Here is a 22,928-nt window from a genome sequence, read left to right on the forward strand (position 1 = left end):
CAGACAGGCAGGCAGGCGGGAGTCGTCTCGTCGTGGGAGAAGAGGAGAGAAGGGGAGGAAAAAAGCGACAGCGACAGCGACAGCTCGCCTGGTCTTCTTGAGAAAAAAGGCGGATGATCTGGTGTGAATGGTGGGGTGGGGCAGTGAGGAGCATCGAGACGCTGGTGACCTCCCAGAGTTGCTGCCGAATCGTTGCAAGGTCTTCGTTGGCTGCAGAGCTTGGCTTCAGATCCGCTGGCCCTTTTTTTTTTCTCTCACCCCTGCTTCCTTGCTTGCTGCACTCCTGGTTGTCTGCACTGCTGCAGCACCCTGTCCCGTCTGACGGTTCCCAGTGGCTGTGGCGACGTCGAATGCGACCACCGCAGCGCAGTTGCGGTTGCGGTTGCGGTTGCAGTTGCAGTTGCAGTTGACAGTGCTGATTGATGGGTGACGGACGAGTGGGTGGTGGTGGATGGAGGAGGAGGAGGAGGTGGTGGTTGGGCGGATTGTGATCGGCTGCCTGGCTTGCCTGGACGGCCCAGGCTGGGCTGGGCCGGGCCTGACCTCTCTTTGCCTCTATACCCGTGGCCACCACCTCCGTGCCATGGGAGTTGACTGGATAATACGACATATCTATAGGGCGCCTGGACCGGAATGGATGGGTTGACACGCAAAAGGGGGACAAGCTTGACAGCACAGGACAGGACAGCACCGGACAGGACAGGACAGGGCGTGGTGGGATGGGGGATGGAACTGCCTGCTGACTGACTGACTCCTACAGAACGGAACACGCTGGTGAGATAATATCACGACCAAGCATATTACTAGTATCCGTGTCGTATGCACGGCAGTTTATGGAGCACAGCACGCACGATGCAACGAAACGCAGCTCGTCTCGACGCCTCCTCACGGCACAACAGCAGCAGCTCCTATCTCTCCTGTTGATCTTTCTCTCTCTCTCTCTCTCCCTCTCTCTTCATACTCTGTCGGGCAATGCAGACCTACCTACCCTACCGTACCTAGAGGTACGACCTGTTGCCGACTGCTAACCTACCTTACCAGCAGCTACCTGGTACGAACCGTCGGTAGGTAAGGTATGGAGTACGAAATGCGTTAGTTGGGCTCTGAACATGCCTGATGGCAGCAGAATTTTTCCATCATCCACCAGTTCCAGACCACCCGCTATTATCGCTAAAATCACCTAGCCGTCGGTACCTATGTAGGCCTGGACAAGTTATGATCATTTCGAATTTGTTGCTACTACCACGACTTTTTGCTACGACAGCTGGACAGAGCCACGACACCTACCTATTACCTACTGGGCTGAAAGGCACTGGACTACTATCTACCTCTATTACATACTAGTACTACTGCTTGCTAGTACTAGCACCACCAAGGATAAGGTAATACTGCCGGCTCTTGCTGGAAAAGGGGGCCTTGGAGGGACCTTGTACATACATACTCGTACGTACATACGGAGTGATACAGGAGGGGGGGACCTTGCTTAAGTGGTGCGTATCCGAGCCCACCACTGCATGCTTGGGACCTATTGGCGGCTTCTGTCAAGTTGGTTGATGGGGCCCGTCGAAAGCGCCAGTCCCGAGCCCAAAAGTCGCCTCGCTTCGCTTCTCCCGGGCCTCGAGGTTGGGCCTCGCTGCACGTCGCTGCAACGGGGATGGAGGGCGCGTCAAACGTGGTGGAATGGCCTGACGGGGCTGCGGATGCACCGCCTGTTATCATTGGAGCTTGTGCTTGCGCGAAGCGACTTCTGACACCGAACTGCTGATTTGCTACCGATGACTACACCCAGGCTCCGGCCTTCGCTCCCAAGGGAGTGGCACGTACGTACGTATTCGTACATACAACTATTCCGAGTACTAAGGTGTTACCCGTTCAGGTACTGCGTACTCTGGCAAGCCGGCTAACTGCCTCCTACTACATACCTAGTAGCTGTCCGGCCTGATATGTTCGTATGTGCTGTCAAACGGCATCTCCCCCTCGCTTTGGGATAGTATATGAGAATTTTTATGATGCCTATTTCTACTTGGAATTTCTCGTCTTTCATAGTCCAGTCCGGCGCTTCTCCCGGTTGTCAGAAAGCTTCCCCTTGTTCTCCCCTCCTCATCGTCACTTTTTTCTTCTTCTTCGGATACCCGTCTCTTCCCGGTTTCGCTTTTTTGCATTGACAAACAACGACGGCAAGGCTTGCATTCTCCCCCGCGCCAGCCGCTACCCCAGCCGATGGTACCTGACTGGCGACAGACGCATGGGGCTCCGTTATCTCTGGTTCCTGCTGTCTCGAATACTACTGCCGTCTCGGACGCCTGGACATTGATCCTCTAGCTTTCGCGCTCATTGATTCGCCGCATGCAGAGCCATGTTGCAGTACGTTGGAGCAAGCTCCCTTCGAAAAAGCTCAGCGATACTGCGCGCGTGTCTGCGTGTCTGCATGTCTGCGTCCGAACTGCGCATGTACCTGGTGGCGCATGCCGTAGAAACCTGCGTCTAGTTGGACCGCGTTGAAAGAGGTCAGATTGCAGCTCGGCAAGGAATCGCGAGACGAGCTGTCTCTACGGCATACGGAGCGTATCCGCTTCACCAGACACTCCATGCGATGTGTGTACACGAGATCAGGCGGGGTCATCGATCCTGTGGATGCCGTTGACGATGCTCGTCCAGCAGCATTCCCGTCGCCTTCAAGGTAGGGACTTGGAGCCGTGGCGCGAACGAGTCAAGGAAAGAAGAAGAACAAGCCTGTCTCCTCCATATGTCCATGAATGGGACTCTCGAAAGCAGAGTCGGTTTCAAGAGGTTTGGACGTTGGGAGAAGCGACGAGAGTTGAGTGTCAAGTCGTTGCACGTGCGCCAGCAGCAATCACAAGCCAAAAGCTTGAGCGTTGGCCATGGGATTACCAGATCTGTACATGCAAGGTGTCGACAGCCATCCGTCCTCTTGCGTCTACCCGCCTGCGCCGTTGAGCAGGTTGCTGTGATGATAGCTTGGATAGAGTCGGCTCTTACACGTAAGCAGTGCCTGCAGAGAGGTAGGTAGGGACCTAAGCCAGCACCACAGAGTACCGAGTACTCGCGCCGGGAAGTCCATCGTCAACTCCCAAACAAGTCTCTGGCTAATGCCCATGCGCGAGTATTACCTCACCAGCCAAGGGGAGGGGCTCATCAACGGTCCGCCCAGCTGGCAGGGTTGGGTATCAACGCTTATGGTTGATTGACGCCCAACTGGTCGACAACTGGTTTCTGCACTAGCGTCCCAGTTCCACCCGGGCCAATCGTCGGTAGAGTCAGAGCATGACATGAATTGCCACTGTCCATGAGTGTGTGTGCAAAGTATTGGGAATTTGTGTGATGATGGCATGTTTTGAGACAAGGTACAGTAATGCTGGAATGCGCTCACAACATCGTGACTGCATGATGCAGGTCGTCGTCTACCGGCTGCCGCCCTCCTCCTCCACCTGATTTTCACTTGCACTGCCGCCGTCCTCGTTTGCAAGTACAGGTACTTTTCGCGGATGCACGTCGTATTCGTAGGATCCGGTAATGAGGTACTAGTATGTTTGTACATACGAGTAGGTACTCGTATGAGGCAAACAAAGCCTTGCCTGGACGAATCAGGACCTGAAAGTCTTCACATGGAGCGTGGGCCTGGCTTGCCTCAAAACGCGGGGGAGGAGGCAACGACGTTCACACCCTGGCGAGCCATTGCCATGTCAAAGGGCAAGAAAGGGCTGACGCAGTATCAGCCAAGGCACCCAGGCCATTTGTTTGCTTATTGTGGCTGGGGCGTCCAGCAGTTTTAATCGGCATGAGGACGTATGATTAGTATTTGCTTCGAGGCACCTCAGCCTGCGGACACATTGGCATCGTTCGTGCCTTTTCAGGCATAAAAGAACGACTGCGCAGGAACTAGGACAAGCAATGTGATAGTGCTCGCTGTTCGCTGCTGTTCCATAAGCAGCTGCGCAATAAGAGAGGACCAGGCTGCTTGCTGTGGATTGTCTCGTCGTTCGCCATCGTGACCTGCTGATCGTGCCTGAAAGGCCGGCCTAGTTATTCGGGTGAGGAACCCAAGGGTCATCTTCCGGTCTAGAAACTCTTGACAGGTGCCGAGCAAGCTTACCGGCCGCGGATAACGCCCCGGAGCTTCGGTAGCGGCTCTTGCTCAGCCAAACTTGAGCCTACTCTGTCCCTGCTCAAGCTTTGAGCCTCCGCGCCCGCGTTTAGAAGCGGAACCAGAGCTCCTGGAGGTGTGGCTGCGGGAGGGGGTTGGCTGTTGAGAAGATGTGGACGGGACACGTTCACTATCCTGTATGTCCTTGGCGAAATGCCAGTCCTGATGACTCTGTAATGACACCTCATCACTGAAACCAGCTTTGCATCTGGCACAAGCATAGATTGCGAACTGGGCCGAGTCCTCTGGGCCCGTCGTGTTGTGGCTAGATCGAGATCCGGGCCCGCCAGTGTCTGCCCCCTCACTTCCGTGGTCGAGCCAAAAGGAAGAGGTGTCATCCGCCGGGAGCTGCTCGACGTGAAGCTGCCCGTTTGCACCCAGAGATGCTGCATCACCAGCAGGTCGCTTAGCAAAGAACCGCTGGATGCTTCGAACTTCATCAAGTCGATGTTTCTTGCTCGGTTGCTCCGCGGTCCGACCTTCAGGTATTGTATCAGTGGGAGGTAGAGGAGGGGGGACTTCATCCCTCTTCTTGAAAAAGGCGCCAATGGCCATGTTGCCTTTGACGCCTTCTTCGAACCCACCAACGCTTAGGCTCAGGTTGGCACAGGGCCAGACGTCCCCTTCGGCCATGATTTGGTGAAGGAGGTCCTTGGCAAGATTGAACAAGGCCTGTTCGTCCAAGGCCTTTCCGGGGGAGATGGGGCTCTGCTTGCTGCGCGTCTGTCCTGCGTGACGGTGATGGAGGTTGATTGTTCGTGGCCATCGCTTGTGCTCCAGTATGCCTTCTTCGACAAGGCGGGAATAGATGTCACCGGCAAAGATTCTGAGCCACTTAATGGCCTGTTCGGGCGTGTTGATTGAGGGCCGAAAGGACTTGGCCGAAAGCATCGACTTGATCTGTGTACGGGAGTTCACCTCGCTGTGGTCGACTCCTCGGATGGTGTTGTAGAGCCAGACAGCAGTCTCGTCGCCGAGCTTTGCCTTGATCTGGTCCAAGGGGATATCGCGAAGCTCCTTGACGCTCTCCGTGTTGAAGATAGAAACGACCTGGTCCCCCAGCTTGCCGCCAAGGTTCCTCATCTTGGTCACTTTGATGCCCGTTAGGAATGGCAGTACGGCTCGGCTGCGCACCACCGTCTGGGCATTGGGCTTCTTGTAGGCCGAGCCGAGCTTGCTGACGAGCTTGCTATTCGCAATACCGGCGGAACACGTGTATCCCAGCCGCTCCCGTATCTGTGCGCGGACGCCGCGGACTATTTCCGAGCCCACCAACATGACGACGTCATCCCAGTCTGGATCGAGGGCCTCTTGCTCCTCTTCAAGGACGACAAGGTTGTCGGTCTGCCAGTCGAGGGCGGCAGCAGACGGGAAAGGTAAATGTTGAGCGCTGTCGCCAGACGAAGGTGCGGTGGACAGTTCCGGAAAGCGGCGCAAGAGTTCAGTGTGGACTTGGGCCGAGAGGTCCAGGAAGACTTCGTCGATGCTGGCCTTTTCTACCTTTTGAAGGTCCTTTGGCAAGCAATCCTTGATCAGGGCCAAAATCCTCCTCGACTGCAAGCGGTACGGATCAAGGGACACCTTGTCCGTCGCAATGTTGGCGGCAGCATCCTCCCGATACGCCCACTTGTCGTCGCCCTCCCTCCAGGTGGCCACGTGCTGCGCAATCAGCTCTGGGCACAGCTTCTTCGCCTCTGCGACGTCGCAGTGGCGTCCAATCTGCCATTTCCTAGCAGGATAGTTGATAGCAATGAGGCCCTGCCTAGAGCGCAACCGCGTTAGCCAGCCCGGACGGGATAATCTTGATTCACGCCCAGATGCTTGTCGTGGCTGGTGAGTACAAGGGTAGTGAGTCTGGGGGGGGGAAGCAATTCCTACCACTGCTGGACGGCGAGAGGCTTGTCTTCGGGAATGCCGAGACGGACCATCTCGCACTGAGCATAGAATGCATCGAGGTCTATATGCGCAATCACGCGCAGAGGCGTGGTCGTGCCATACGTTGCCAGCTGGGCAAGCTGTCGGTACGTAAAGCGTGAACGGCGTGCATCGCGCAGCGGTGAAGATGCGCCGCTGGCGGGAGACGGCGAAGGCATATGACGGCAAACCACCTAGGCAGAAGCAGCAGACTGCGATGCTAGAGGTTGGCGAGAGTGATTCATCGGAAGCTGGAAGGGAAAGATGAGAGGTTGACGAAGAAGAAAATGATAGTGGTGTACTTGGTCGATGTTGGTGGTTCCTTCTGATCGGAGACTGACGGAACGACCCACACTGGACAGCTCCGCTAATCAGGTACCGATTGCTCCGTTATTCGTAGGTAGTACCTTACAGGCAGGTGCAGGCGTCGCTTACACCCATTAAGGGAGGCACTCGTATTACCGTCTTACTACTAGGTACTTCGACATCAACAACACCATCAAGACATAAGGTACTGGTCAGTATCATCTTCCGCTGATCCAAGGTAGATGCCTGGACGCAGCAGCTTCATTCTGCTCATGGAGAGTAATTGATGCTTCCTGCTGGACAAATGGACAAGCCGATGCTGCATTCGAGATGTCTTGAAACACACTTCAGACGTTAATACACGTTGTCTGAAGCAACAGACGACGAACCCTAACCTGAAAAGTATCATGGGCCTTTCAACAGTCTGTCTGAGAATCGTGCATAGAGCCGATGGGTTAAACTGCTCGGATATCGGATGCAAAGGCCCAGCTAAACTGCCTGCCCACCGAGCATAAGGTCACTTAGCCGTGGCTCGTGCCCGCGATAAGGTAGGTATTCAGGGGGGGGCAGAACCAGGAAATGCAGCAGCATGCATGCGTATAGGCATATGTCTTCTCCCGGCGAGCCAGCGATAGATTCAAGCAGACTGCACTGGTCGGAAAGATGTGACAAGATATTATTTGACCTGCGAGCATGCGCCATCGCTGGCTGCAGGCTCTTGCCCGTTATTAGTCCTAGTTCGTAGTATTATCCCACCGTCTGCATGCGAACCTCTTGATGCGTTTTTCCGTCCAGCCTGACCCACAGATATATGAAGAACATCCCTGCTCCCGACCTTCCCTTGCCGTGTTCATGAATTATGTACATGTGTTGTCCGGTGGAGGGAAGAGTTCACACAACCACGGCCCCTATTTATGCCCGTGATTTGCAATGACGCCAACGTAGAAGAGAATAGGAGAAAAGGGGGAATACAAGGCGCCGACCCAAGAAAAAGCTAGGCAATATGTGTATGATAGAAAGCCAACCAAGGTGCGCCATCAATAAGAGAAAGGGGGAAACAAAATGGAAACAGTGATGATATGAAGTACAGGGAGTGATAGGAATCGTGAAGGGGAGCTGATCGGTCAGTTATTCCATCACTGACTGGCGCGTCGGCTCGCTCTCTCCTGTAGCTCGACGCCATGTCCGCTGCGGGAAGAGGTGCTCAGCTCGGGGACTCCATAGCGTTTCCTCAACCTGGAGACTAGAGGGCCGAATCGGTAATCGCTCTCCATACTCTCGTGGTTGCAGCAGGGGGAGTGTCGAATAGGAAGTAACCACTCCAAGAAGTTGTCTCCCATGACGGACTTCCAGTTTTTCATGGCGCCCAGATCCCATGGATTCTCGCGTGGTTTCGTGCGGAGGATGGCAAACTTGCGCTCCGCCTGCTGATCTCTGGAAGACATGGGGCCGTGATGGGTGTGAGGCTGCTGGCCCTCGGAGCCAGGTCGTCGCGGCGGGCCTCGAAGCGGATAAACAATGACGTTATACTTGTCCGACGGCGGAGTAGACAGGGGGATGCGGACCGCCAACGTGGTGGTCTGTGGCCTCTTAAGCATGTCGACATTTGTCGTGTTGATGAGGATGTAGCGAATGGAGGTGAGCGCCATGCCCGTCGTAAAGGCACCGAAAATGCAGGACAAAACGATAATCGCAAGGGCCCAGCCGTCAATAGGGTCTCCATCTTTGTGGTGCTGCTGGAAAGAATATGCTCCAACGGCGAGACTCACGGCGCAGAAGAGGCCGCAATAGAAGCAGAACTGCGTAAAGAAGTTGAAGGCTACGGTCCCCGCAAAGGACAGGATCGTCTGTTTAGATTCCAAAATTCTCTCTTGACCAGCATCCAGAACGAGACGTGGGCTCTCTGTTCTCTCTGCGAAAAGGGGGATGCTGTAAACTCACAAGTCTCAGAGACCATGCCACCAACCCAAGGGCAGAAATGATCCATCTTCCTGACGCAGCGGCCCAGGTCGCTCGAGTGATGCGAGCGGTCGGGCTTCCATTGCTGGCACTCTGAGCACCACTTAGGACGGCCGTCAGCCTCACAGACGAAGACGTCTTTGCTGTAGAAGGCCTCGAGCCCGGGGCTGTCCGGGTTTGGGTCGGGAGGCGCCAGCGCCCTGTCCTCGACATCTCGGTTGCGCTTGTGTCGTTTTCGTAGCTTCTCAGCAGCCTCACGTTCGGTTTGCTCCTCAGGAGCCAGAGGGACGACGCCTGGTTTCAACTGGACGGTAAAGAAGGTTCGGAGGTAGGCGGCCATCATGAGGAGGAAGAAGAGGAAATAGAGGACGAGGAATGCCGTAACGACGCCGGCCTGGTGCTTCTTTCGGTATAGGTAGTTGACTAGATGAAGAGAGATGCTGGTCAGCAAGAAGCGGGCTCCCCATCGTTTTCCGTCTGGAAGAGACTCCAACTCACCACACAGGCGATCGACGACTGCGTAGGTGGCCACGGCTAACACGCCGAGGATAAACAAGGGAACGATGCGCACCGCCCATCGCGTGCTGGCGCGACTGCTGTGATGCCGGCGCGACATGGCGGCACCATGGTGGCAGTTCTTCGCTGCCGTGGAGTTCCGCTGCTCTGCCCGTCGTCGGTCGCTGGCTCCTGTTCTGCGTCGTCTGGTCTGGTGTTTCGGGGGGTTGAAGTCTCAGCTGCAAGATGCGATGCGATGCTCGATGATGATATAAGCCGTAATCTTAATTCTTGCCGGGAGCAGGATCCCCGGCAGCTGCAGGTTGCCAATCGATAACAATACGTACTGTATGAGCAAGTGTCTTTCTGGCGGCATTGCACAGTGTCTGTCAGGGAGATCATTCCTGCTTCCTTGTCGCAGCTCATTTAAGCTCCATCCGTGTGTACCGGATACGGAATATCCAGGGCACAGGCGGTACCTGTGAAGCACTGTCGGGTTCTCCGTACAACCTAGGTACATTACTACTTACTAGTACCTGGTACAGCGCACCCAGACGAGGAATCCTCAATGGCAGCAGAATAAGGCATCGCGATCCTTAACATCATCGAGATGCTGCCTCGACATTTACTCGTCCACTTTATTCATTCTGCAAGTCAATGCGCCGACTCGAGTGAAAGCCCGGTCAATGATATCGTCTTCTTCTTCTTTCCATCCCCACCACCCCCACGCCTTACAGCCCGTCAACTTGAGGCTCTGCGCAAGGCTTCGAGGCTGTTTTCAGCCTCAACAACAACAAAACCCCCCAACTGGACAGATGCGCAACACCATCACAGCTGTCCTGCAGCCACATGCCCTTGTGAGGCCAACTTTTCTGGCCCTACCTGAGACTCTACCCACCCAATTGAGCCCAGATGCCACGCATGCAGGCTTTCGACAGCTGGGTTTGGACAGCACGAGGCTCGCCAACCACCGCTTCGCTTCTTCCCTTGTGACAGTCGTCGTTGGATGGCTCTTGACAGTCTGAAATGCAATATAAAACCCCGTCCGTCCCTTCGTGTCCTTATGCGAGCATATGTTTGTTCCATGTTGCGCTCCCTCTTCTATACTGTTGTTGTCGCTCGAGTGAGTAAGCTGCGTGGAGTGTGCTCAGGGAGTCCAACCCTACGCAATCGCTGGTTCAATAAGTATCACACCAAGTCAAAGGCCTATTACGTTACTCACAGTCTCTCTCAGATACTCACAATGGCAACCATTACCGACTCACAGGCCTTCTACCTGAGAGGTTGTTCTCAAGCCAGGGGACAGCACGAAGGCCATCGTCGTCGTCAAAGTTCGAGGGTATGCTCAAGCAGACGGGCTCACTACGCGAACAAGAGATCAAAGCAGAGAGAGTCAGAGAAGAGACATGGAGGAATTCTCTGAGTTTCTGCATGAGCAACAACTCAGCTGCCCGCTAGGCTCCGTCGCAAGTGTTGATCCGAGCTTCCACGCAGCCTCGTCGGGATAGAATCGGCCACACCATGGACATGACATCGGCGCAACTCTCGCGCTGAGCGCTTGTCGACTTTGAACATTCCCTCTACGCGACTTTGCGCTGTTGCTTGCTTTGGGCTACGACTGGCGTCACAGGAAAAGGATGGAAAAGATCCATACCTGACACTCACCTGACAATGTTCCCCTGCAAGGCTTCCCAAAATTTGCGCGAGGCGAGCAGCTGCGCCGGCGTCTTTCTTGGAGTTGAGTAGCGCCAGACAGGGTCTATTTCTGGCTTTCGCTTCCCCTTCGCCGGTCGATCTCTCAGAAGTCGGCTCTCTTTGAACCAAATGCTGTTCTCATTACAGTTCAAAACTCCTCGGCAAGCCACCGGTTTCGCACCAAGTGGAAAACCTACCGACAACAAGTTGTGGTTCACCAATGGCGCTGCTGGATTCGAGGCCGAATACTTGCTCTTTTACTCTTGCGCAACTCGAGAATCGAGGTTCGTCTGCGCAGCACTTTGATGATTCCGCGAAGAAGCGGTCATCTATAAAGATGCCATTCCCATTCCTTTCCAGCGTAGCCTTCTCAATATCATTGATCATCACGACCTATCTGGATAGCAAATAGCACTCTATTCTCCCTGATATCTGCTTTACGACAAGTCTTTGAACCCCAGTCTTTTTCCAACGCCAAACTTCGAAGACAATTCAGAGCCAAATCTACTGCAAAGATGGGTTCTGGACAGACGCAGTTCGTTCGCACCTGGCAGTGCTGCCGGTGCGGAATGTCAGGATTCCTTTACGAAGTTGACGTGCAATGCACCGAGATCAGCTGCCAACATCCCCGCTGCAGCAACTGCCTCGTCTCTCGGGATTCCGTGGGACCAACCCGACCCACGAAATGATGTGCCTGCGGTGTCTTTACACCTGGCGGTTGCTCCTTAGAACTGGCTCTGGCGTTTCAAGATACCCCGGTTTCGCTCTAAAAGTCTACGGTCTTTTGCTTTTCTACGCCCGGCTCTACTTTCTGATTCTGGTTTTTAACTTTGTTTGGTTTCATTTGGTATTTGGCAACGCGAAAGAGGAAAAGGGGCGGCGGGCAGCGGTCTCACCTACAACGCCTTGCAAGGCCGCATCTGCAACGGTTCCCGTTTTGAGCAGTCACTGCAGACGACTGCGACAATATTCGCAACAGCGCTGCGTCTTTTTTCTTACCACGGATCATATTTGCGACGGGAAAAGAAGGCGTTTTGCTTGGTTGAAGATATCGTCGCACATCGCTGAATGATGTCGCCTCCTGGACATCTGGCTTGTGCATCTATCCTTGTTTTCTTTTTCTAGGTTCTTTGTTTTCTGGCATCAACGTGTCGTCCATTCACTTCATGTACCGAGAATATAGATAGTGTGTCAAAAGTTTATTCTTCGCAAAAAAAGCATCTTGTTCGTTGCTAAAGAAGAGGGCCACCTCCACGTCCAACAGGCTTCAGTGAGTGTGATCTCTCCTAGTGAGGGTGGAGAGATGGGGTCATGATTCTGCGTATCGTCCTTCAAGCGAGCAAAATCGTCCAAAGGGTAATAGCTTGTTACTGGATCCCAAAATGTCTGTGAGAATCTCTCGGTAATTATTTCGTTTAAAACGAGGTTGACCGCATCCCCAGTTTTGAGGGTGCAGTATCGGCCGTCATTGCAGACGGTCTGCTGATGAAGAGTGGAATACCACGAAGTGGTACCACGATGCTTGATCCCGGCAGAATGAGAATGGATAATTAGAGGGCTTTTTCCATTTCCTTGACCACCTTTTGTCAAGTAAAGTGAAGAATACCCCTGTTGTCTTTGCTGCCTTTTTTACAGTTCGTGGTTTCGCTGGTGAGGCGCTCAAACTGAGCCTCTGGAAAGTGGCTGAGATGGCATTGACCTCCCAACCAGCCAATCACGGTTACACTTGGCGGTCACACATCCATTCTTCACCGCAAAAGCAGGAATCTCTAATGAAATCCCAGGGTTCTTCCTGGGCTCTACAGAGCGTGTAGGTAGATTTTGGGTCGCGAGACCTGTCATTCCGAGCCTCTCAGCAACTTGAACCTGAGATGACTGCACTGCGATATCGATCTACAATTGCTTAGTAAGTCGTTCACCTACTTGCCGTTATCGTCACCTTAGTTGATAAGGAGTCATCTAATGCATCGGCCACCCTACTCAGTAGCTCCTCGATACAGATAACAGGTGGGTGAATCAACATCCGGTACTGATCCTCCATCTGACAGTGAAAGAATCAGAGTCCAGAATTGATTTGTGGGTGGAGGAAAGGACTCAGAATGAAGCTGGCAAGTGGCTCCCGCAATAAAAAAAAAAAAAAAAAGAGCCAAAAAAAGAATCGAAGTTATGCCATAACGAGGAATCGAACCTCGGTTTTCAGTGTTTCTCCTTTGGTCCACAAACTGATATAATGACCACTATATGATTATGGCTTGTCACGTGCTAATTGGCAAGTTATTGTCCTTTATGAACCTACCCAGTAGGTAGGTATTCCATGTCGACGAGTCCTAGGTAAGGACATCTCATGCTCATCACACGTTCGAAAGAATAAGTATCACAACCACCATGAAGAAATTTGAGTCGCTTGAACCATGAAAACTACAGGACTATAGAACAACTTCTACTACACCTGCGATTCAGGATATGAATCACAACTTGAAATGAGTTCTCTCACTTGCATCTCAACATCAAATATCCCTGATACGTACTGCTTCCTCATTTCCACCAACATCCGCCTCGTTGTAGGGTAATCCGACTACGTTGGCCAGCACTCCAATAACCCCCCTCGCTGCCGTCTTTCGCGTCATGAAGCAACACCACGCTCATCAGAAATTTCACAAATATGCATGTTTTGATTAATGTTTAGTCACTGGAAAGACTCCACTGGAATCCTGGCATTACTATCCCGCCCCAACCAGCTGATGTAAGATCGTACGGCTGCCTGGCAGCCAAGGCGACGCCTTGCATGAGTGTGTTACACGCATATGGTTGCCACGGGCAAATGGGCGCCGATGCCGTGGAGGTTCAGGACCGCTGAGACTGTTAGTCAAGGGAGACAAGCTCTCGGAATCCCTGGTAGCCGGTAAAGCCAAGCCTCTCCCTCCCTTTCTCCCTTTGTCTGCCTTTGCGAGAAAGGCCGTATGCCCCCAAGACGCCAGGCCGAGACAAACTCCCACAAGCTTCTTGGTGGATGAATGTTTGATACTGAATGTGCAAAAGTTGTAACAAGGGGGAGACAAAATCAGCAAGTATGAAGCTGGTACCAGTTATGATGACCAAAAATAACCCCTGCTTTCCCCTCACCAATGGATCTCTATGCAGAACGCCTCCTGCTAACAATACTGGGGCAGCTGAGGTGAGTCCCCTGTTGGACTTGAGCGAAGCACTCATCAGGCCACCATGCCAAGGATGCTACTTCGTACATGCATCGATATGGACCTGATCCACGGGGGATTAACCTATCAGCAGCCCTGTCCTTTTGGTGCCTGGCTGTCTGATGTCTTTGGCTCACCAGAGAGGGCTGCGGGATGGCGTTGAGGCATGCCACTCGTCTGGCCCTGCTCCGGGATATCTGCCGGAAGCCATCGTCAGACAGCCACGATTTGAGCTAGCAGGGACGGGAGTGGAAGAGAAATAGCCGCCGTCGTGACGCGCCAGGCCGGGAAATTTCCTTGTTTTCCATCCCGATCCATGCGCAAGCGGCCATGGTCTTGGCCGTTCTCGACCGGCCCGCGTCTCCGTTGATAAGCCCAGAATACGAAGCACCGCGCTGTAGAGGACGTTCTCTGTGGCCCATGTAGGTGGTACAGAAAGCGCCTGCTTGCATGTAAGTACAGAGTATGTGCTCTATACTTGGTGAACGTAGAGCAACCAGTCTGCCCACAGAGTGTTTGGGGCGATAGCCAGATAAAGAGGAGTGTCTGAGTTACCAGCATCAGCTCCTTAATTTGATATAACCCCCTGGATCGCCGTCTGCAGATGGCACGGCAAGGTCGGTCTCAGAAATATCCCGTAGATCGCCCACGAAAAGCGGCTGGTATGGCGTTGTTGGCTCACCATGCACATGGATAAGAATGATGGGCATCAAGCGTCTGCTCCCTTGCCGCACAGACCGAAGATGCAGTGACCGAAGGCTCGCCTTGCATGTGGGCTGTCAGTGGTAACACTCAACGCACGGTTTTGTATGGCTGGATCTCGAAAGGCCCTTGTCATCGCCAAGCGTGGCTAATATCGAATGAGGGACACCGAGTTGCATATCTCCTGATCATTCAAACGACAAGTGTGAGGTAGGCAATCCTCGTATCCCATTGCTGGGCTGAAAGCTTCACAGCTATCGCATAAGCGTCTCCAACCAGTGCTTAGGTGACCCTTAAGGATACTTACAGTAAGACTGTATTAAGTCAGTCACTCTTTCACTCGGGCTTTGAATACGATCCTCAATACTCCCGATAACAGTAAGAGGATGATACAGCCTGCAGTTGGCAAATGTAAGCGTAATTAAACTCAGCTGAACGGCCCTTGTTGAAAGTCTCTCTCGATCAAAGCAAAGCTATCCACAGACAAGGGTTAAGCAGGCTCACTCTTCCTACGCCTTGGATATGCAGCTTGGCCAGCATCGCGCATGGCCAATGATGCACCCTTCACGGCCCAACGGATCTCCCGTTAAACTCCCCTGTAACTTGGCATCACTCATCTGTGATCCCAACAGACTGAGTTGGGGGCTGCGGCTGGCGGATGTCGGAGCAAAGGATCACTTCAAGAGCCCAGATCCGGTTGGTCCATTGCCAATGGATCTAGATTCGGCACCTTGATCTCGATCACTGAGACATGGTGAGTTGCCCGGACGCACCACAACTCCCCCTGTGTCATTGAGTCCCCATATGCGTCTTCTCAGCGTGCAACTCTGAGACGGATTAGTCCTCACGATGAAATTAACTTCCAGCTTAAGTTCGTAGCCTTGAATGAGTGAAGAAATTTCAAAAACAAACTGAGTAGAGGTCTTGAGCAGCTGGGGTGGTACGCCCCTCCTCGACTCTTGGGACATCGTACGGCAGAGAATCAACGGATTCACACCTTTGGGTCGAGATGAGCTGATCTCGACAGATACGTGCTTCACCACAGCTGCAGCTACCTTTGCCCAACCATTGCGTTCCAGGATCTTGATCTACATCACCGCAGCACCCGAGCCAGGACGGAGAGAACAATCCGGCCACAGAGCAGCACCGCCTTCCAACTCTGCTCCTGGCAACGTCACACAACCTGATATTAGATATCCACCTGGGTGATTGCCATTGCAGAGAGGTGGCAGTTGGTGATACCGACTGGCCATGCAAGACGCGGCCGGGCTAGCTGAAATGTCCCCGAGAGGACAATTGGGAGCGTCTATGACGGCGTGGAGACGACGGGAAAGGACTCAGCCGTCATGTTGTGTTGCCAATTTGAGATTGTTGACCGGGAAAGGGGGGACGAAGAGGATGGCTGGGTGAGGTGGTATTGGGAGGATGCATCATTCGACTCAGTGAGCGATGTAGAGCTCCAAGAATATAAATATCCCTTCTCTGTCTTCTCAAAATCTCCTTCCATCTTGTCCTTCATCAGCACCAGAGCCAGCCTGAACACCTCCAGTCAACTTCCCTTACCAGTACATCTGAATCAACATCCATTCTTTGAAATCTCACCACAACCACCATCTTCTTCAAAATGAAGTTCTTCGCCATCGCCGCTCTCTTTGCCGCCGCTGCCGTTGCCCAGCCTCTCGAGGACCGCAGCAACGGCAACGGCAATGTTTGCCCTCCCGGCCTCTTCAGCAACCCCCAGTGCTGTGCCACCCAAGTCCTTGGCCTCATCGGCCTTGACTGCAAAGTCCGTAAGTTGAGCCATAACATAAGAATCCTCTTGACGGAAATATGCCTTCTCACTCCTTTACCCCTGAACAGCCTCCCAGAACGTTTACGACGGCACCGACTTCCGCAACGTCTGCGCCAAAACCGGCGCCCAGCCTCTCTGCTGCGTGGCCCCCGTTGTAAGTTGATGCCCCAGCTCAAGCTCCAGTCTTTGGCAAACCCATTCTGACACCCAGACTGCAGGCCGGCCAGGCTCTTCTGTGCCAGACCGCCGTCGGTGCTTGAGATGCCCGCCCGGGGTCAAGGTGTGCCCGTGAGAAAGCCCACAAAGTGTTGATGAGGACCATTTCCGGTACTGGGAAAGTTGGCTCCACGTGTTTGGGCAGGTTTGGGCAAGTTGTGTAGATATTCCATTCGTACGCCATTCTTATTCTCCAATATTTCAGTACACTTTTCTTCATAAATCAAAAAGACTGCTATTCTCTTTGTGACATGCCGGAAGGGAACAATTGCTCTTGGTCTCTGTTATTTGCAAGTAGGAGTGGGAGATTCGCCTTAGAGAAAGTAGAGAAGCTGTGCTTGACCGTGGTGTGACTCGACGAGGATGGACTGAGAGTGTTAGGATTAGGTCGAACGTTGAAGTGTATACAGGATCGTCTGGCAACCCACGGATCCTATGACTTGATGCAATGGTGAAGATGAATGACAGTGTAAGAGGAAAAGGAAATGTCCGCCTTCAGCTGATATCCACGCCAATGATACAGCGATATACCTCCAATATCTGTGGGAACGAGACATGACATATTTGTGGGAACAACTTCAAACAGCGAGCCAAGACCTCAATATGCACATCCAAAGCCAAACATTGGCAAGACGAGAGACAGTCACATTGTCGTCGAAAGATGGCATCGTACCCAAATCATCAGCTCTCATTATCGCCTAAACCACAGATTGTTTGCCGTCCCCCAACTCCAAAACGTTACTACAAAAGACATGGGCGAATGCAAAGACCTGAAAGCAAACCCTTTTTGCGACTCAATTCCCTCCTTTGTCCTCGGAATGATGATCCTTCACCAAGTAAAAGAAAAAGAAGATTGAGATAATACATGAAAAGCACAACGGAAACGAAAGAACCAGGAAAAGAATAAATCTATCACGCACCTTGTCCCCACACTAAAAGCAACAGGGGGGGTAAAATGAAATCAGAACAGATGCAGATGAAAGAGCAATATGACGAGATATGGAATGGTGAGAAACCACTCCGGGGCTCAAGGAGCCGTGTCTCTCACTTTCGAGATGGCAGGGCACAGTGGTCTCAGCATTGTCCAGGCACAGAGTTGAACCGCAACTGCCGTCCCGAGATGTGCAACCCCTCTCAGGTCGAGTTTCGCTCAGACGGCGGCAATGATTTCGGGGGCTGCGCTGACGGTGATTGTTGAGCCGAATTGCTTCTTGCGTGGCCCTTTGGGCTTCACCGGGCTCTTGACCACCTTGATGCTGACCTTGGAGGGCGTCTTCCTGCCATTCTTTGCGGGTTGAGCGACCTTTTTGGACTGGGCGGCCTTGGAGACTTTGGAGACCTTGGAAACTTTGGAAACCTTGGTCACCGTGGAAGCCTTGGAAACCTTGGAAGCCTTGGAAACCTTGGAAGCAGTGGAAACATTGATGGTTTTGGTGACCTTTGCGGACTTTGTGAGCTTCGCCCTCCCCATCTTGATGGGCTTGAGAGTCTTGACGGGCTGTAGCCCCTTGGCAGGCTGAGCGACCTTGATGGGCTTGAGCTGTTTCTGGACGGGTTTCGGGGCCTTGGGGGTTTTGAGCGCCTTGATGGGCTTCAATGCCTTGACTGCCTTGAGTGTCCTAATGGGCTTCGCCTTGGGCTGATTCGTCTTGAGCTTCTTCGTCTTGGCGCCCGGCTCTTCGTTCTCCTCGTTGCCCGAGAGCTCGCCGAGCTTCCGCTTGCCGCCCTTGCTCTTGCTCTTGCCCTTGCTCTTGGCGGCGCTCTGGGGAGCCTCCTTGGGTGGCGGCTTGACGCCCTTTGGCTTTGGCCCCAGCACGCCTCGGCAGTTGGGCGAACCGCAGAGACACTTTTGGACGTTCTTGGCCGAAAAGGGGTCAAAGTTGTAGTCATACGTGAGCTCCTCGCCGGTCATGATGGGCCTGTCGCCGGCAAAGAGAGCCATTCTAGGCTGCCCCGAGACGATCCACTTGATCATTCGGCAGTTGGGGTTGCAGCTATGGTTTACAAAGCGGGCGATACTGCCCGTGGTGGCATCAATAATCATGTTTTGGTCAAAGCTCATTAAGTAGTAGCACTGCCGAGGGACAAAAGGACGCAATGTTAGCCCCGTGACGTGACATGACATGACACGCATGTAGAGTACCGCGCTGTGGCATAGATGTTCTGGACGTACCTCGTTATTCTTGTAGACTTCGTTCATTCGTCGTTCGCATTCCTCCTCGGTGATGATCTCGCCCGCATACTCCATGATGATCTGGTGCGGCTTGAAGCAGCGATTGCTGCGGACGCCGTAGCCGCGGTCGGCCGTCTTGATGACCTCGACTCCCACGCGGTACTTGCCGCCCCTGGCTCGCCGGGCTGTCAGGTCGGCAAAGGCTCGATTCGTGCAGCGCGCCTTGCCGATGTTGCAGTTTGTGTCGTCGCACTCGTAGAGCATGATTCTGTTCTGGCACGACTCGCCGCAGCCGTCCTCTGGCTTGCATACACACTTGGACTGATAATCGAGGATGTGCGGCATCTTTTTCCAGACTTCCTTGGACTCGCCAATGAACCGATCTAAAGAAAAAAAAAAAAAGGGACACGGCCATGTTAGCATAGGACTCTTCGCTGTAGAAGACAAGCCAAGACAAGGCAATATAGCGCCTGGCTTGGGCACAACATGGCACAACATGAGCACATACTCTTGGTCATCTTCTTCCACTCGTCCGGCTTCGGCTGGCCAGGCGGGAGCGGGTTGCAGACGTGGAACGGCAGCTTGAAGTCGCGGCCGGTCAACAAGATCCGGAAGCCCGTGAATATGGGCGCGGGCATGACCTTGTTCTCCCTGCGTGGCATGAGCTCGGGCAGTTGCGCCAGCTGTTTCTTCTCGGCCGCCGTGAGCCCTCGAGTGATGTCCTGGGGCGTGTCCTGCCCCGCGTAGAGGCCCTTGTTGAGGTACTTTTTAACCCTCCTCTTCTTGGGCTGGGCGACAGGCTCTACCGCCACTTCCTCGACCTTGATCTCCGCCGCCTCCTCGACCCTCGCCTTCTTGCGCGCCGGCTGGGGCTCCGCTGCCTGGCTGGGATCGACGTACTTGCCGTTGGACCAGACGCTGTGGATGACGGGGCGGTCGTCGATGTGGTTGTACTCCTTTGTGTCCTGCAGGCGCCGCAGCTCGCGTGTCAAGCGGACTTCCTTTTCGACCCCGATGCCGCCGGCCGTCTTGCGCCCGCGCTTGGAGGTGACGGTGAGCTTGGCGGCAACAGCCGATACCGGCGTCGCGCTGGCGCTGGCGCTGGCGCTGCCATTAGGAGCGGCAACACGCGCTGTTGACCGCAGCGAGCGTGGCGATGCCCGCGCCATGCGTTGCGCCCGTGGCGTGCTCCGTCTGCTGGAAGAAGCCGGGAGCGTCGACGCGTCAGGGTTGGAGCTGGGGGCGGCGGTCGATGTGTCGCGCGGCGCCGCATCAACAGGGGCGTCGCCCGGCGTGACAGTGCTGCCCGCAATGGTGCGGCGCCTGCGGTCGGCCACGATGTCGCCCTTGGCCCGGCGTTTGCCATGCGCGCTGGTGCCGCTGAGCTTGGCCAGGTTGTAGACGGGCAGGCTTGTCCGCGCGCGCTGGGGCCGGCGAGGCGAAGGCACGTCAGCCGCGGGCAGGGCCGGAGCTATCGCGACCACGGTCGAGTCGTCAATGACGGTGATGACATCGTGCTTGGAGGTGTCCGAGTGTTGGCTGTCGGTGTCGGTGACCGTCGTCGGGGGCGTCGAGCTCGACGACGCGAGGTTCGAGGAGTCGTCCGTCGCGATCTCAACCGAGCTGCTGCTCTCGATGGCAGCCAGCAGAGACGACAGCATGGCTTCGACGTGCGAGATGCGAGGCGTGCGTGAGTTGCGATTCGGCGCGGCGGGTCTTATAGCGGCAGCCGGGGTGCAAACATGAAGTGGTGGGAGACAAGGCAAGCAAACAACAACAACAACAAGGCCAGGAGAAAACAAGAAAGAAACAATGAGGTAGGCAAGAATAGCAGCGCAACAAGGCAAACCAAGCGGCCGAATAAACAAGAAAGAGGCCGAGAAACCAACCAAATGGCAGGGATAGCCGTATTCAGGCCTGCGCGAATGGCTCGTTAGACCAAGCCCGAGCTGAGGAGGAAAAGGGAAAAAGGGAAGAAATAGAGAGAGAGAGAGAGAGAGAGAGGTGCAAGGGAGAAGTTGGAGGTCGCAGGTTGGCTGCTAAACGGTGCTCCGAAAAAACGCGGGTGCACGCGTGAGAGCTAACCAGCAGAGACAGATAAGCAGCTTGGAGGCGGATTTCCCCTTCTCTTTAGCAGCAGTACTAAGGTAATAGTAAACCTTAGGTACCTAGGTAGTAGGTAGTACCTCAAGGCAAGAAAGGACGGTACCTGGTAGGCGGGTAATAAGAGGAGGCAAAAGGCAGAAAAAGGGCGGCCACGAGTCTTGGGCAAGTATGGAATAAATACCTATAGGTAGTAAGAAGGAGAAGATAAATGGAGGCCGAGGGCTCCCCCTACTAGCAAGAGACAAGCTTCGGCAAATAGCAGAGCAGCGCCTCTGTGTCTTTTTTTTCTAGTTGTCGGCTTTGCCTCGAGTCAGACAGAGTCAAACCACGATGCCGGTACTACTTTGATGTTAGGTAGGTATCAAAATATGCGGTCTGTAACTCAACAGGTCAAGTAGGGTTAGAGACCACGCGCCTTATATCAACTGAGAATCGCCGTTGGTGCAAGGACGGGATTGCTCTGGGGCATGTGCGCTCGTACCTGGTGTTGTGTGTGTGCACGTAGCCTCCGCGTGCTCCGGACGAGGGTGAATGGGAGCGGCAAGCGTGTAAGGCAGAGGCGTTTATGTGTGCGTGTACGTGTGCGTGTGCGTGTGCGTGTGCGTGTGGATGGTGGTGGTGTGTTGTGTATGTTGCGTGTTGTTGTTGTGTGTTGGAACGACTACCTTACCTTGTCCCTCAGTAACAAGGAAAGGTACCTTAGGCTAAGGTGGTAGGAGAAGTAGGTAGGTAGGTAGGTAGGCAGGGTGGTGAGAAGAGCGGGATACTATCAGGATGTCGTGATGCTAAGGCATGCGGTATGATATGCGTGCTTTTGTGCTCCGTAATGGCACCAGACCAGGCCCTTTCTTCGCCCGCGGACAGACCAGGGACTGAGTCTCCTCGATCTGATAGGCGAGGTGAGCAGCGAGGCCACTTAATGGTCAACCCGCCTTTTTTTTTTTTACCCTCGATCAAAAAAAAGCCACGACAAGGTCTTGTTTTTGCCGGGCTTGAACGTCCAGGGGTGGTGGTGACGGGGAGCCACAACTGAGGGTCGACAGGCACTGAGACAAGAGGCGATCCGGGAGCAAGTCGAGCGTAATACGGGCGAGCAGTGAGAAGGGGGGCAAAAGGCGGAGGAGGATCAGACCCGGTAGAGACGAGGGTGGCGCTAAGTGAGAAGAAGAAGGCCGACTCGAGGCTGTCAAGGCGAATAAAGTGAGCCGGTGAGCGTCTTTTTGGGTTGGTTTTAATTTTGTTCTGGTGTGTGTGTGGCTTTTGTTGCCCGACGTGCTGCGTCTCTTTGTGCGTTTCGTGAGTTCTCCTCTTCTCCCTCGTACTTGGTGCCTGGTCTCGCGGACTCTCGCGGCCTCTCGCAGTCAATCCGCTAGTCCTTGGGAAAATCCGGTACGTTGGCTGTTGTCCGGAAGTGCGTCTTCTCTCTACTGAGGCAGACGTGCGCGTGTCCGACTGGTTGCGTGAGTTGTATCTGGAGCCGCCCAGGTCGGCTGATGAAGCTGTGTCAGGAGAGGGTTGAGAATCCCAGAACCACAATCACCGTTTACGGAGCAAAGAGGGGAAAGGGAAACCGACGAGCCTAGGTGGAGAGGGGGGAAAAGAAGAGAAAAAGTCAAGGTGAAAAGAGGCGCAAGAATGGCACAAAGAATGGTGACCAGCGGCTGAGGCGAGTCTGAGGCGCCCGAGCTAAATCAAAGTCATTGCGCCGGAAATTGTGAGCCCAAAAGCAACTCTGAGCAGGAGGATGGCCTCCCCGTCGCCAATCTTCCCTCCCCCCGGGATCCTCCCTTTGTTCATCGACGGGAGAGGCACCGGGCCTGGCCTTGTCTTACTCCGCACTTGTCATGAGCCCGTGATACGTCTTCTCTCCCTGCTTGTCCCAAAGTCGCCAAACGGCCTCGCGTCTTTGCTGATGCGACCACCAGCGTACCGTATACGGCCTACATGTCAGTGCTGCTATATGTCAGGTTGCCTCGTCAATCCTAGTAGGAGTCAAAGAGATGGACAGAATAAACGTTCAGCTTTGATTTTGTGTCATAGGCCTCAACTATAGGCGCAAGCTCCCGGTGCTGGAGCGGAGTGTCTGATGATGATGCCTGCAAGTTGTACCCTGCTTCATCTCGCCTTCAGCCTCTCCATGCCGCCAATCACTGCGCAACCGGAAGACAGTCCCCGGCCAGCCTGCTCTAACCATGCCAATATTCGCACCCT

The 22,928-nt window shown here is 54.1% G+C and overlaps 5 protein-coding genes across 5 annotated transcripts; 2 read left to right on the forward strand and 3 right to left on the reverse strand.

Moving 5' to 3' along the window:
- Positions 1 to 4,156: 4,156 nt before the first annotated feature.
- TRIREDRAFT_59417 (uncharacterized protein) lies at positions 4,157 to 6,258 on the reverse strand (the record flags this gene model as incomplete). Its single annotated transcript, XM_006964267.1, has 2 exons — positions 4,157 to 5,927; positions 6,044 to 6,258. The coding sequence occupies 2 exons, from the start codon at positions 6,256 to 6,258 to the stop codon at positions 4,157 to 4,159; spliced, it is 1,986 nt and encodes a 661-aa protein (XP_006964329.1).
- Positions 6,259 to 7,521: 1,263 nt separating this feature from the next.
- On the reverse strand, positions 7,522 to 9,017 carry TRIREDRAFT_76862 (uncharacterized protein; the record flags this gene model as incomplete). The annotated part of the gene is made up of 3 exons (XM_006964268.1): positions 8,843 to 9,017; positions 8,327 to 8,767; positions 7,522 to 8,204 (listed from the first exon to the last, which is right to left on the reverse strand). Exons 1-3 carry the CDS (start codon positions 8,958 to 8,960, stop codon positions 7,522 to 7,524), a joined length of 1,242 nt encoding a protein of 413 aa, XP_006964330.1. The 5' UTR covers positions 8,961 to 9,017.
- A 1,065-nt stretch (positions 9,018 to 10,082) lies between these two features.
- Positions 10,083 to 11,263, forward strand: TRIREDRAFT_106089 (uncharacterized protein; the record flags this gene model as incomplete). Its single annotated transcript, XM_006964118.1, has 3 exons — positions 10,083 to 10,178; positions 10,682 to 10,818; positions 10,996 to 11,263. The coding sequence occupies 3 exons, from the start codon at positions 10,083 to 10,085 to the stop codon at positions 11,261 to 11,263; spliced, it is 501 nt and encodes a 166-aa protein (XP_006964180.1).
- Positions 11,264 to 15,947: 4,684 nt separating this feature from the next.
- On the forward strand, positions 15,948 to 16,656 carry hfb1 (hydrophobin). The gene is made up of 3 exons (XM_006964119.1): positions 15,948 to 16,220; positions 16,291 to 16,376; positions 16,441 to 16,656. Exons 1-3 carry the CDS (start codon positions 16,055 to 16,057, stop codon positions 16,480 to 16,482), a joined length of 294 nt encoding a protein of 97 aa, XP_006964181.1. The 5' UTR covers positions 15,948 to 16,054; the 3' UTR covers positions 16,483 to 16,656.
- Positions 16,657 to 18,086: 1,430 nt separating this feature from the next.
- TRIREDRAFT_59359 (uncharacterized protein) lies at positions 18,087 to 20,272 on the reverse strand (the record flags this gene model as incomplete). The annotated part of the gene is made up of 3 exons (XM_006964269.1): positions 18,087 to 18,512; positions 18,612 to 18,994; positions 19,120 to 20,272. Coding segments are annotated over 3 exons (1,962 nt in total), but the record flags the coding sequence as incomplete, so codon positions are not given.
- Between the last annotated feature and the right edge of the window lie 2,656 nt (positions 20,273 to 22,928).

Source organism: Trichoderma reesei, assembly GCF_000167675.1.
Source record: "Trichoderma reesei QM6a unplaced genomic scaffold TRIREscaffold_6, whole genome shotgun sequence".
Classification (NCBI taxonomy): Eukaryota; Fungi; Ascomycota; class Sordariomycetes; order Hypocreales; family Hypocreaceae; genus Trichoderma; species Trichoderma reesei.

Bases quoted from the DNA above. Each gene is read 5' to 3' on its own strand.
- hfb1 (XM_006964119.1), top strand. From the start codon at position 16,055: ATGAAGTTCTTCGCCATCGCCGCTCTCTTTGCCGCCGCTGCCGTTGCC. The intron at 16,221-16,290 runs GTAAGTTGAGCC...ACCCCTGAACAG, and splicing joins CGGCCTTGACTGCAAAGTCC to CCTCCCAGAACGTTTACGAC. The intron at 16,377-16,440 runs GTAAGTTGATGC...CCCAGACTGCAG, and splicing joins TCTGCTGCGTGGCCCCCGTT to GCCGGCCAGGCTCTTCTGTG.